The sequence below is a fragment of the Trichosurus vulpecula genome, chromosome 9 (genome assembly GCF_011100635.1).
Source record: "Trichosurus vulpecula isolate mTriVul1 chromosome 9, mTriVul1.pri, whole genome shotgun sequence".
In the NCBI taxonomy this organism is placed as follows: Eukaryota; Metazoa; Chordata; class Mammalia; order Diprotodontia; family Phalangeridae; genus Trichosurus; species Trichosurus vulpecula.
The window spans coordinates 157,481,029-157,495,243 of NC_050581.1; the positions used below are offsets into that span (position 1 = coordinate 157,481,029).

Consider the following 14,215-nt stretch of genomic DNA (forward strand, 5'->3'; position numbering starts at 1 on the left):
TCTCTCTCTCTCTCTCTCTCTCTCTCTCTCTCTCTCTCTCTCTCTCTCTCTCTCCATCTAGGAATCCCAGAAACAGAAGAGGAGCCATTCCACATATGGTGTCCTGTTCTTCCCCATTCCTTTCTCTAAATTGCCCTCAAGTCTTACAGCTCTCTGGTTCAGTCCTCTCCTGAGGAGCTCCACTATTTCCCTAGTTCTTCCTTTAAGCTGTTAGCACAGAGTGGTGGAATCCACATCCCCAGAGCCTAAGCCACCTCGCTTTACAAAGAATCAGCTTTTCCAAGGTGGCATAGTTAAAAATGAGGCAAGAGGAATAAGGGGCTAGCCAGAATTCGGGTGGATGGAGGGCCAGGGGTTTCATCCAGGCACAAGATGTGGCTCTGGACTGCCGATCTCCTGGGGTGTAAACACAGAACTTAATCCTTGAGGTGGTGTCTTGACATGCTGCTTTTCGTCATAGAAAGCCCCTTTAGAGGTATCTAGGCAGGGAAGATCGACTTCCTGAAGACATTGGCTTTGGGAACTGTGTGAGGAAAAGGATGAGCACCTCTGTGATTTGCCTTCATCATGGCAGGAGTGATGGGATTGACTGCAAGATAGGGAGAATGCAATTTATTGAAAAGTTGGGAGAGGGAGAGAGAGGGAGGGAGGGAAGGAGGGAGAGAGAGAGAGAGAGAGAGAGAGAGAGAGAGAGAGAGAGAGAGAGAGAGAGAGAGAGAGAGAGAGAGATTGTTCTTAATGGTTCTCTCTTAAGTCTCATAGAGCTGGCTGATGGGCTAACAGACACTTAGTCAAAGAAAACAGGGTGTGAGTGTGTTGCGGGGGAGAGGGGCAGGCAGGCAGAAATGAACACTGCAGTATAACCCACACACCTCTGCCCCTATCCCTCCAACCCCTCTGAAAACTGGCTTTCATCTCATTTTATCAATCGGGTTCTTGAACTCAGAGACAGAAACCCGATGTGAGCAAGGCAGAGCCATCTCTGCACAACGCGTACTTCAGTGGTTCACTATGTGCCTCCATCAGTTAGCTACCTCGGTGAATTTCACTTAAGACGTCCCGGTTGCAGGGAGTGGGACTAAGGCTGAGACTGTGGGAGGAGGTGTGTTTGGAAGACTTTTCCTGCACTATAGAATGATGCACAAGAAAATGAGAGAAAGTAGGCTCTTAGTGTAGAATTTTTAACAAATGTTATTTGCAATTAACATGAGCTCATTTCTGGACTGGATAGAGCGGAGTACAAAGAGGATGGAATATCTGAAAAGTGGGGCTCTAAAATTCTGTCTAGGAAGATGAAGTTGTCTGCAGCTAGCCCACCAAGGGTGTGACATAGTGGAGGTGGCAATTGGGGGGTCCCTTTTTCCCTCTCCATTTGCCTTTCTCTCTAGCCCTCTCCTTCCTCGCCCCGTTCCGGTTCGTCCCAGCCCCTGAGAAAGAGAAGCTTCAGGGCTGCCCATTCGACCCTACTGATACATTACTCAGGAATCTCCTCCTGGTGTTTAAGAACGACTCAGCTGAGGGATTTCGGAGAGGTTCAGGGCTGAAGAGAAGTGTCGTCCCAACCGTCTCCCAATCTCTCTACGGAAGCCACCCTGGAAGGAGCCTGGGATGAGGGGCTGTGGTAATGGGGGGGGGGCGCTGAAGAAGTAACAGTTGTCATCCTCGTTTCATCTTTAATATTCCCTGTGTAGCACCAGCTCAGGAGGAACCCCCAGCACCCTGACAGGCACGCGAGCAGATGATATTTCACTCGAATGCAAACCTATTTAAATTAGCACTTTTTTCTCGCCCCCCCCACCCCATTGCTTCTTGTAAATAGGGCAATAAATCCAAAGATGATGCAGGAAAGAGAGAGAAAAAAATAAGGGAGCATCAGAGAGAAGAAGGGAGTCAGGAAGGAGGAAACAGAGCAACTAGAACGATTCCTCGCCTTCTGGGGAGGAACCCACTAGGCACTCAAAGGGGAATTAAGTGAGTTGAGATCCCATCCCCCGCGGAGTCCCCGCAAGGGAGCAGGGAGAGAAGCGCCGGGCAGCATACACAATCCCCACCGCCAGGTTTACGACGAGAGGCGCGGAGACCGACCCGAGTCTTTTCCATACTACTGCTAGGAACCCTACCTGAAACAGCCTTAAGATGTTAGCTACCATGATGGACACGGAACTCCCCGAAGCCCCGATCACTCCCACTACTTTCTCCGGCTTCACGAAGACTGGCGGCTCGCCGTTTGTGCAGCGCACGTCGGAGGTGTCCTTCTGGATGAGCGCTTGGACGAAAGTGAGCGACTGCTCCAGCGCGTAAGTGTCCCTGGAACAAGTGTCCAGAATCCGCGCGCCCAGCGTGACATTGGGTAACAGCTCCGGATCGCTGTTGATCTGGTCCAGGGCGTAGAGCATCGCCTCCAGCCTGTGGATCCCGTTCTCCTTCTTGATGTCCCCGCATGGCACGCCGGTGGGACCTTTGGCGTGCACCGGGAAGAGCCCCCCTAGAGTGATGTCCCCCTCGAGTCGGATGGAGTGCGGGGCATACATCTCTTGGCCTTGCGCCGCGGCGGCAGCAGCCAGGAGCACCTCCAGCAAACAACAGGGCAACTTCATCAAAGTCAGGAGATGGAACAGTCTCCCCAGCTGGAGCATGGTGTTGGAGCAGTTGGGGCCGCCGCTGCTGCTGAGGCTGCTGATGCGGTGGTGGTGGCGGTGGCGGAGGCGGCCCCGGCCCCGGCGGCGGTGGCGAGTGCTGCGATGCCCAGGTGCTCTGCTCTGGCCAGCTGGGGCCCCTGGGGTCTCCTTCATGCAAAGCAGGGGGGCTCTCTGGGGGACTGAAGAGACCACGGGGGTGTCCCGTGTTGCCTCCCAGACTAGGGCGCACTGCGCTCCTGCTTGCTGTCTCTCTCTCCTTCTCTCTCTCTAGCTCTCACTGTCTCCCTCTCTCCCTCGCCGTGCTCCCCAGCAGCACAGCACTGGGGAAAGGGAAGGGATTGCTATCGCTTTAAATGGTCGTTCGGCTCCCTCTCTTCCACAGCCTCCTCCTCCTCCTCCCACTCCCTCCTCCCCTCCCCTCTCCACCCTTCTCCAACTCCCCCTCCTCCTCGAGTTTGCATCATCACGCAGGGAGGGGCTGCGTGCTGAGGTAATGGGGAGGTGGGTGGGCAGCAACTAGGGTTGGGTAAGGGTAGAGAGCAGCTGGTCCAGCAGCCGCCGAGATGGCTAGGTAGGCTGGGGACCGGAGGGTCGAGGCTCCCAGTGCGTCCCTGTACTGTGCCGGGTAGGACTTCCAGACCCAACTCTCCATCTCTATCCCACCCTGCCCTAGATGCTGCAGGGGGCGGGTGGAGTTTGCTCCGGGGAAGAGGGTTGGGTTGCTGCCTTTCTCCTGGGGCTTCGCGACCAGGAGCCTAAAGCCTTGGAGAAAGAGAAGCCCAGGCGCTCTCATCCACTCTTGCCCTGTGCCTGGTTGTCAGGACCCGGGAGGAAAGCAAAGGACAGAGAGAATGAAAAAGCTGTTGTGAGACTGGGGAGAGTAAAGACTCTGGTCCCATCCCCTGGCTCCACGGGATGATTCCGACTGGAGCGCGAGCACACACACACACACACACACACACACACACACACAGCACCCCACCCCCAAGGGAAACCATGGCAAAGTCCCCTTGGGTGTAAAGGAGTGCTGCTGCCTTATTGCCTGTGGCATCCCACAACTAATCTCATGCCCAGAAAGAGAGACGCGCTGAGGGGGCATGGACGTGGGTTCTTCCCCTCTTTCCTGATCCTAGGTAAGCACTAAGATAAAGCATATTACACCCTCCCTGACAAATTTATATTTTATACCCCAGCTGGAAACTGCCTTCTGGATGGCAAAATGCAAGTCCCTCTTCTCTGAGTGACAGATAAGGCAGGTTAAGGAGTTGGGCATAGGAGTGAGGAAAGGTGAGAGGAAGGAAGGAAGGAAAGGCACTGAGGAACCTGTGGCCGGCATCAATCTGATTATGTCAGTGACCCCCCCACCTCCCCACCCCCGCCAATGTATACTGAAAAGAAGGTATTGGTGGTGGATAGATGTCATTTCCATTCATGCAGCAGGTAGGTGCTACAGGGTAGGGATATTTGCCTTCCACAAAATATTTGGGGCGTATACTTGTTCTATAGGACACATAGTCATCGTCCCCGCCCCCCTTCCACCCCACACGCACACCAGTGACAAGCAGACCCAATTGTCTCTAGGTAATGGAGGAGCAACAGGTGGCACTAAATGCACTCTGACAGAGAAGCATTATATCCCTTCTTTTGGTACTGGCTCCAGAGGATCATTTAAGAAAGTATCGATGCCTGAGAGGTGGCTTGCTGGAGTGACTTGCAGTCCCAAAGCCCTAGGTTTAAGGCTTGCCTCTGACACTAAGTTACTTCCATCCAAGTGGGACCCTGAGCAGGCCACCTAAATTCCCACTGGACCAACCCACTCCCACCTCTGCTAACTACATCATTGAGCAGCTGCTGATCTACTTTGGTGGAAGGGAGATTCTTGTAGGAAATCCCCTATAACAATGAAATAACAAGGAAGGAAAGAGGGAAGGAAGGAGAGAAGAAAGGAAGGAAAAGGAAGGGAGTGAGGGAGGGAGAAAGGGAGGGAGGGAGGGAGAAAGGAAGAAGAAAGGAAGGGAGGGAGGGAATAAAGAAGGAAAGGCAGTAGGAAGGAAGGGAGAGAGGGAAGAAAAGGAAGGGGGAAAAAACCACACATAGTGTACAGTGTTGTTCAGTGGATAGAATGCTATAATTAAATTAGAGATCAAGGTCTACCTCTGATAGATATTAGTGGTGTGACTCTGGGGCAAAGCAATTAATGTTTTAGTGCCATAGGAAATGCTCTAATATTCTACATTATGGGAAAGTTGTTAATCCTTTTTATAGATCAGAGGTTCTTAACCTGGGGTCTATGAACCAAAAAATATGATGACTGTATTTCAGTGTAATCAGTTTCTTTTGAGTCAACTAAGTGGTGTAGAAGATAGAGCACTTGGTCTGGAATAAGGAAGAGTTGAATTCAAATCCTGCCTCAGATACTTACTAGGTGTGTGACGCTGGGCAAATCACTTAACTTCTGTCTGCTTCAGTTTTCTCAACTGTAAAGACAGATATAATAATAACACTTAGCTCCCAGGGTCACTGTGAGTTTCAAATGAAATACTATTTGTAAAGCACCTGGAACATAGTGGACACTTAATAAATGCTTGTTTCTTTCCTTTGTAACCCTATATATTTTATTTTATACATTTTAAATCAGGTAGTCTTAGGAGTTCATAAGCTTACCAGACTGCCAAAAGGGTTCAACACGTGCGCCCGTGCGTGCCCACACACACACACACACACACACACACACACACACACCCTTTGCTTCAGAGGGAATTTCCACACCAGGAGTTTCCTCAAAGTCAAGAGATGCTACTATTTGCCTTGATATTCCTTGCTCTTTCGCTCTGACATAGCTCAAAAATTTGCTAATCATGGAAAATTGTAGACAATAAAAAAGGTTTTAAAAATTCTATGAAGAAATAAAAAATAGAAAAAGCCCTATATAGAGAGATTAAATTTAAGTGTGTATGTGTGTCTATATATGAGAGTGTGTGTTTATACACACATATATCTATATTATATATGTACATATGTATATAGATATGTTTGTGTGTCTTTAGACTTCTCCACTATTAGTAATTCATTGACCACTTCAACTTTCTTGACCCAGTTCTTATACCTGCTTTCATCTTTTGTACATATGCTTTCAAAATATGAACTTATTTGAGACCTCCTTGTGTAACATTACATCATTCAACATATTTTCCCTTTTCCTTATTTATAATTATCATTTATTATTCTGTTCTCAAAATGACATTTTAGAAAGCCTTTTATCTCTCTTGAGGCCTCTTCGCCTTTGGAGACTCTGGCTGTGTGACCATACTTACAGTTCCCTTGATATATTTGATATCTATTTTCCCAGTTTTTACAGTACATGTCATACTATATCCAGTCATATTTTTTGGTAACTTTTCCTCAAGGTTCCCTTTGGTTTTTCATTGGTAACATTTCTTGCTTTGATATAAAATTTACTGCAGAATATCAGTTAAGTTTTTTTTTATCTCCTGAGAGTAAATTTTCTGAAAGAGAAGTCAAGAATTTATTGGACATTTTGATTTTAGTAGTAAAAAAAAAATCTATCAGATAGCTAGATGACTAGTTGATGTCCCAAACACTACAATACCTTGTTCCTATGTCAGTTTTGCAATCTCCACTAGACAATTATCACCCTTCTCCTTTACGTGGCAGAGAGGTCTTTAGTATATTTTCAACAGGAAGGCAATTTCTGTTTCTCACTGCTTTTATCCTTATACAATTCTCCTTACCATGCTTTCACCCTCAAATCTATGCATTTCCATACCCATACAAGTCCTCTTAATGTGCAAGCTTACTTCTCATCTTTTATTAGGATGCTTATCCTTTATTTTAAGCAAGATATCCCCTTTTCGTTACTGTATTCACATAGTGAGAGCCATCCTCTTAAACTTGTTGATACCTGTGAAAACATATTTATCTCTATGTGTTAAAATGTCACATTCATTTTGTGAGCCCCTCTCTCTCTCCCAAAACAACAACAGCAACAGCAACAACAACAAAGCTCAATGGTATTGAGGCTGCCTTGTAGTTCTTCCTAATGCTTATGTTTGTTGGCAAAGAATACCCATGAGGCATTAGGCCTAGAGGATGTCTTCTCTGGTGGAGCTGTCCATTGTCAATTAGAAGGACAGGAGACAGAGTGTGACAAGGGCAACTCCCAATCACAAGATGATGAAAACTTCTTGTAGTTCTAAGACCCACTCTGGCTGTCACCTAGGCAAGCATTATGGTTGGTTTTGTGGCATTGGAAGAAGGATCTGAGAAGGAATTCAAGGTTATGAAGAAAGTGGACTGCCTAGTGATATGTCAACTTTTAGACTTGTGTCCCCCCCATCCCATAAGCTCCTCCTTATACACCTGCTTTGCTTTTTATCAAAGATATTGTTTTACCACAATACAATCACTATCATTATTAATGCTAATGAGACCTCCAAATGAATCATAAGCTGTATTAAAAATAGTTTTCTTTCTGAAAGGGAGAAGCCAAAACCGCAGCTGAGGAACTAACATCATTGTCTCCGTCTTTCTCCTACTCCTTGTATCTAAGTGAAGTTTTCTTCTTTTCTTAGACAAATTTGAGTTTGAAATAACATCTGATGCTCTTTTGTTCACACCCTTACTTCTCAGAAAACAATGCCTTGTGATTTTTATCTTAAATAGTCCACAGTTTGCAAAGGCCAAGTTATTGTCCCTCACCTCCTATTACATACTTGACAGCTCAGGGGGAAGTGTTTTTGCTATGTCCCCAACCCCTTCCTGTTAGTAAAGTTAAAAATACAGTTTAACCTTGTGTGGAATATAAGTGGAAGAAGGTTTCAACTTCTTGAAAGGAAGTTAAAGCTGAGAATTGGGGCTGATACGATGAAACACAGTTTTGATTCTTTGATCCAATCAAGATAGGTCATTCCTTATTCAAACATTCAGCCTATATAGGCTAAATTTGGTGTTTTCTGCTCAAACTCCATTCCTATTCTTTCTTTGCCATTTCAAGTATATTCCCTGCACCCACCCCTTGCCATCCCTCAGCCTGGTAGCCCCTACTCTCAGGAGTTCACACATTGATGCTAGACTTAATACAGACACTCAGTAGGCCAAACACACTGATACTCAGAATTCTCCATTTCAAATGATTCAACAGCATCAGCCTCCCTGTTAGCAAGGATTATAGGTATGTTCCACTATGTCTTAAAGTTATTTATATTTTCCTTAAAATTTCAAAAATATCTCATATTACTATTAAAATCTCAGAACAAGGGTTTCTTGGGAATATATTCACTATACATATTATATATATATGTATATAAGTGAAGAATATATACCATAATATAATATATAATAATGAAGAACACACAATTCTTTGTTTCTCAGACATGAATGTGCCATCTGGAATAAAAAAAAATGACCAGAAAATGATGGAGAAAGTATTGTTTTTAATCTCCCTTTGATTTAACTCATAGGTGAGATTAAACCTTGATTCTAGAATACAGTACAATGCTGAGGCAATATTAAGTGGAAGAATTTGTTATTCTCCTTCTTTCTTTTGAAATCATCTTGGATACTTATTTCCTTCATGCTATACCACAGAGAAGAAGAACTTTCCATCATGGTGTCCCAATAGTTCATTTATGATTTTGGCTTTTGGGTTTTCACAGATTTATGTGGTAGTGTGCTTAATTGGGAGTCAAGAGACCATAATTCTCGTGCTCACAGAACCTAGGTGTGTGACCTAGGGCAAGTCATGTAACTTTTTAGATCTCAGTTTCCTTATCTAGCAAATAAAAGGATTGAGCCAGATGGTCTCTTGGTTTCCATACAGGACCAACAGTACATTCTAATTTGAGTGCCCATAAGCAGGGCAACATACATTTTTCATGTGATATTTCCTGTGTGAATTGCTTGACTAATATCTTCTGAGTGATTATGAATCTCATTAAGGAATCCCTGTAATGCATTACATCTTGGTGAAAAAAGGATATTTTCTGGAAACAAGCATCCAGAGGACTCCATGATGGTTACAGAATGACGATAACTTATAATAGCATAAAATTTCTCATTTGATCATCACAACAACTCTGGCAGGTAGATGCTATTATTATCCTTGTTTAGATAGATGAAGAAACTGAGGCAAACAGAAGTTAAGTGACTCACCCAGAGTCATACAGCTAACAAATGTCTAGGATTTAACTAAACAAAGTTGATCTGACAGAGGCAAGATTTGGACTTACATTTTGCTAACTTCAAGTCTAACTTGTTTCCGTCCACTGAACCACCCAACTGCTCCTGGTTTTCATTTGGAATAGTGCATCTTCTTTGTTGAATACCTTTGTGAAAGCATAATATCTACCTACATGTATGCCTTTCTTCATGTTGATGCTCATAAGATTGTTGAACACATTCCCCAATTTGTAGCTGCTGTGATACTGGAATATGGCATAATGTTTAAGTATTTATAGGAAAAACCTGGTTGAGATAAACTTTAAAACTTTTAAAATTAAAATTTTAAATTATTTTTAAATTAAAATTTAAACTTTAAATTTTCTCTATCAAGTCAAATGCTTTTCTTTAGAAAAAAGCACTAAGTTAGATAATGGAGTCATGTTCTCTGTACCTCTCAGCCAACTGTGTAACTACGAAGAGGTGTTCTATTGTAGAAAATAATCTGCAAAAGATTTTCTGTTCTCTTGTTTTTTTAACAAAGGATGAAACCCTAAAGCCCTAGTATCTGTGAATATGCATATGTATGTATGCATGTGTGTATGTGTATAGACAAGAGAAATATGCATATATGTTAGTAGTCACTGATGTTTTATCATTCACTTTTAGGGTAATAAATATTTAAAGTTCTTCAGTATTCTTTCCCTCTTTGAGATATCTAGACTATCTTCAAATTTAGAGTGCCTCCAGCATAGATGACTTTTGTATTTGATATTTGTATTTGATCAGTTGTAGCTATTATCCAGAATGAAGTTTTATTAATTGCCATTTCAATTTTCTCCCATAAGAAGATAAAATATCAAAGGAGTGAAATTATAATATTGGGGTAATACTAATATTGATGGTAAAAATCATGTCAAAAATTTTAGCAGATTTGTTTGATTTTTTCATTTATTTACTGCCCCTTCAATTTTATTTTTAAATGCTCTCAGGATTTTGTGACTTAAATTGAATCATAAGATTATAAGTTCACAGATTTAGAACTAGAAGGGACCTTGGAAACCATTAAGTCCAATGAATTTATTTTTACGCGTGAAAACTGAGCCATAGGGAGGGAAAGTGACTTGCCCATGGTAATGAAGCTAGTAAATGTCTCAGTCAGGATGTGAACCAACATCTTTTTGACTCCACGTACAGTTCACTCTCTACTACAAGGCCTGTTTTCCTTTCTGCTGTATCTTTGGGGAATGTTTAGTTGGGCAATTTTGCTTTGATCTTTCTCCTCTATAACAATTTTCTAATGAGCTTGCAATATAAACAAGTATAACCTGTAGCACTTTTCTATCTCTCTTTTTGTCAACATGATTGATTTTCCTGGCCAAAGCTGCTTCTAGACTCTTTTGTACTTCTTGTTGTGCTTTAGTGCTTTATATCAATTGTACCTACTCTGACTTAGAAATTTTATCTGATAATCATAGTAGTCCACATGGAGTATGGGGATGATGAGGCTTCCTTTGTTAACTGACAGCTTCCATCAAATGTTTTTAAGTTAAGGTCTTCAAGTTTTCCATGGTAATCGTAGTAGTCATAATGAAGTATTGGAATGAGGAGGCTTCCTTTGTAAACTGGAAGATCCCACTGAATATTCTTGAATTAAGATCTTCATGTGGAGTACAACATCCCAATCAATAATTGAGATTTTCCATGTCTTTGTTCTAGCCTTACTCATTTACTGAAGATTCTTTAAATTATATTTGGAAAACTTTGCCATCAATGTGAGAAAGCTCTGGAAAGGACCTAACATAATTAGCAATGATTATGTTCCTTTGGAATTCTGATATTTGATCTAACTTCAAAAGTCATTAGAATTGAAGGACATTGTTAAGAGCAGACTTCACCTCTGGTACTAAACATTGAGCACCTATGATACGTATGGCATCATGCTAATGATTAGGGGTACAAAATGAAAAAAAAATATGCTCCAGGACCTTCATGGATATGCAATCTAGTTGGAGAAATGGGGAATATATCCTTTGCACCAAAAGTTAAATTCTAGTAATATTTTATACTTGATTATTCAGATCACAATGTCACAAGTAGGGCACCTCTGTTCACCTGGTCGTAGTTTACCATAATTTCAGGAACAGTGCTTAGTAGGAAATAGCCAGCCTCTAAAGTGCTGGCCTTCAAATTTACACTTAAAAAGTGGCACCAAAAGCTTCTATACCCATTGAAATTATTCCTCGTTCATAGTATGTTCAGTGGTTTTACGTGTGTGTGTGTGTGTGTATGTGTGTGTGTATGTGTGTGTGTGTGTGTGTGTGTTTGGGTATTTAGTATTTTATTGATAAACATTTTCATTTTAAAACTTTGTTTCATATTATAGAATGAGTGAATTCCTAAAATTTGTCATTTAGATTTTAAAAACTAAATCAAATGTCATTGATCATTTCCATTATAAAACTGGAGATGTCATATCTTCTCATGGACAAGCCTGCTCTTTAAAGAGTAAAGCAAACTTTTTAAAAAAGTGTACATTCAAAAGGAAAACAAAAGCAATCAATGCCCAGATAGAAAAGCAAATAATACTTAAAATATGTCACAAAATGCGAACGCAGTACTTGTACTGGAAAATACTATACCAGATGAGATTCCATTCAGGATGGATCTGGAGATTGCTTTAAGGGGTTCTTTATCCTTCCAATAACATTTGTCTTATTTCTCTCCTAGGTAAACATTTTCTTTTAAATGCCTAAAATTATAATAAAATTCATGTATTAGTTACTCAAGAAAGACTTGCTAAATCAATGAATAAGCTAAAAATTCCATAGAAACATTGAATTAGTGGTGCTTTTCATGCAAGTTGTCCGTCTACGGAAGATGTGACAGACATAGGAAAGTAGCTCATAAATTTGGCTTCAGGTTATAGAGATGAACAGCAGGAAAAGAGAAAGATACTGCGGATAGTGTGTACCTATTGACATTAGGCAAAGCAAAAATTGATTGTCTGTAGAATTTCTGTTAATCTAATCAAATCTTTTCATAGATTTCTAGTTAAAAATTAGGATGTTTTCTCATTGAAAATATCTGAACCTACGAGAATGCAATGCACACTTTCATGTGGAATATGTAGGAAACAATTTTCATTTTAAAAAGAAATGAGTCAGTACAAACCTGTCTACTGAAATGGAAAATAATCTATGATAGGTTTCCACCAAATCTAGATTTTAGAAAAACTGTGCTCTGATACTGGGGGATTAAAAGTATAGGTTGGTACTACAGGATGGGGAGGGATATGCTAGACACTAATGTTCAAAATCCTACATATAATTGTGATGATATCAATAAGTCATAGTACTTTATATTTTGAATTTTTTTTTCTCACAGCAACCCTGTGAAACAGGTAACACTAAGAAATTTGAACAGGTATTCATCTCACAAAAAAGAGAAACAAACAAGAGAGTTAAGGCTGAGAATTAAATGGAGATTGTACAAAATTAAAAAAGAGAAAGAAACAGTACTTTGTCCTTGCTATATCTTTTCAGATTGATGGGAGCAATGCTGGTAAATGATACAGATCCAACATTTTCTGTGTTAGCTTTATTTTACCTATATTCATCTGCCTCAGTTCCCCAGATATTTTCTAGCTAATGGATTATTCAGCAGCCTTTTCCAGATTTTCAAATTCCAAACAGGATGTAGGTAGCTATCAGTAGCACAAACAAGTATTGTTTAATTATGCTGAGTGTTAGTGGAGAATAGTACTGGCTCTGAAGTCCAAGGATATAAATCAATCAGTCAATATTTTAAGCACTTCTGTGTGCCAGATATGGGCAGCTAGGTGGTACAGTGGATAAAATGCTGGGCCTAGAGTCAGGAAGACTCATCTTTCTGAGTTCAAACCCAGCCTCAGACACTTATTAGCTTTGTGACGCTGGGAAAGTCACTTAACTTTGTTTGCCTCAGTTTCCTCATCTGTAAAATGATCTGGAGAAGGATATGGAAAGCCACTCCTTCGTCTTTGCCAACCAAAACCCAAATTAAGTCATAAAGAGTCAGATAAAACTGAAAAATGGCTGAACAATAACAGCATGCCAGACATTGTGCCAGAATGACAACTGTGCACCGGAGATGTCAAAAGAGGCAAAAACAGTCCCTGCCCTCAAGGAGCTCATAATCTAATGGGGAGACAATATGAAAACAAATATATACAAAGCAAGCTATATACAGGATACATAGGAAATAGTTAACAGAGGGAAGGCACTGGAATTCAGAAGGGTTGGGAAAGCCTTTCTGTAGAGGATGGGATTTTAGTTGGGAGAAAGGTAGAGCAGAGTCAGCAGAGGAAGTAGAGCATTCCAAGCATTAGGGACAGCCATCCATAGGGAATGACTGGATCTGAGAGATGAAGTGTCTTCTTCTTGGAACAGCAAGGAGGCTGGTGTCATTGGATAAGAAGAGTATGTGTCAAGGAGTAAGGTTTAAGAAATCTACAAAGGTAGGAGGGGCCTAGGTTATGGATATGGCTTCAACTCTTAACTCTGAGGTTTCATATCTAAGTGATATGGACAGTTTTTTTTTTTCTCTTTCACAACTAGGCCTACAAAGTTAAATATCACCATGTCTGCTTCTCTCTTGTTTTGTCTAACAAAGTCAGAAGAACGGTATTCCTTCAAGCCTGGACCTCAGTTTCCTGATATACAAAGTGAGGGTATTGAATCAAGTGATATTTGAAGTCCTTTCTATCTCTACATTTATATTAGGAGGTCAAATTCTTCTTTGGCACTTAGTAGCTATATGACTATGGAAATGATTAACCTATCTGAGACTCAGTTTACCAGCTATGAAATGAGTAATAATGGCAATCACTCACAGGGTGGTTGTGGGAATTAAATGAGATGATATATGCAAAGTACTTTGCAGACATTAACATACTATGTAAATGTTAGTTATAATTTTTATTAATAACAGATCTGTAATCTCATCAGAGTACATCACAGCTTTTGCAACTGGGGGGATTGTCTTTGGATTATCACTCTCACTGAAAAAAATCAAGGCCCTTCAAACCAGATGACTGACCTTCCCAAAGTTACCTGTACTGGTTCTTAGAAAACAGATGTTACCAGCATTATATTAACAGCCCTTTCAGCTTGGTTAGATTTGCCAGAGTTTGGTCTCCTCTGGTTGACCTTTTATGAAGTCATGCTATGACAAGGCATCAGCGGAAAACATAAAAGCTAATTAATATATCTTTCATCATAGCATGTCTTAAGTCATAATATAGTCAAAACTTATAAAGTTTACATTACATTTTGATATATAATCATATAATGTTTAAAATTTATCTCCAATTCATTGATTGAGAGGTGATTTCATCGACACGTGTAAGCCCTCCAACA

At 41.3% G+C, this 14,215-nt stretch overlaps 1 protein-coding gene across 2 annotated transcripts in view; it reads right to left on the minus strand.

Annotated features, from left to right (window-relative positions):
• GRM7 (glutamate metabotropic receptor 7) overlaps window positions 1-2,651 on the minus strand; it is a 1,033,386-nt gene extending 1,030,735 nt beyond the window's left edge. For both annotated transcript variants that reach the window (XM_036739727.1, XM_036739726.1), the window contains exon 1: window positions 2,121-2,651. In XM_036739727.1, the coding sequence (XP_036595622.1) occupies window positions 2,121-2,636 (516 nt within the window). In that variant the 5' untranslated portion in view covers window positions 2,637-2,651. The remainder of the gene's footprint in view (window positions 1-2,120) is intronic.
• Between the last annotated feature and the right edge of the window lie 11,564 nt (window positions 2,652-14,215).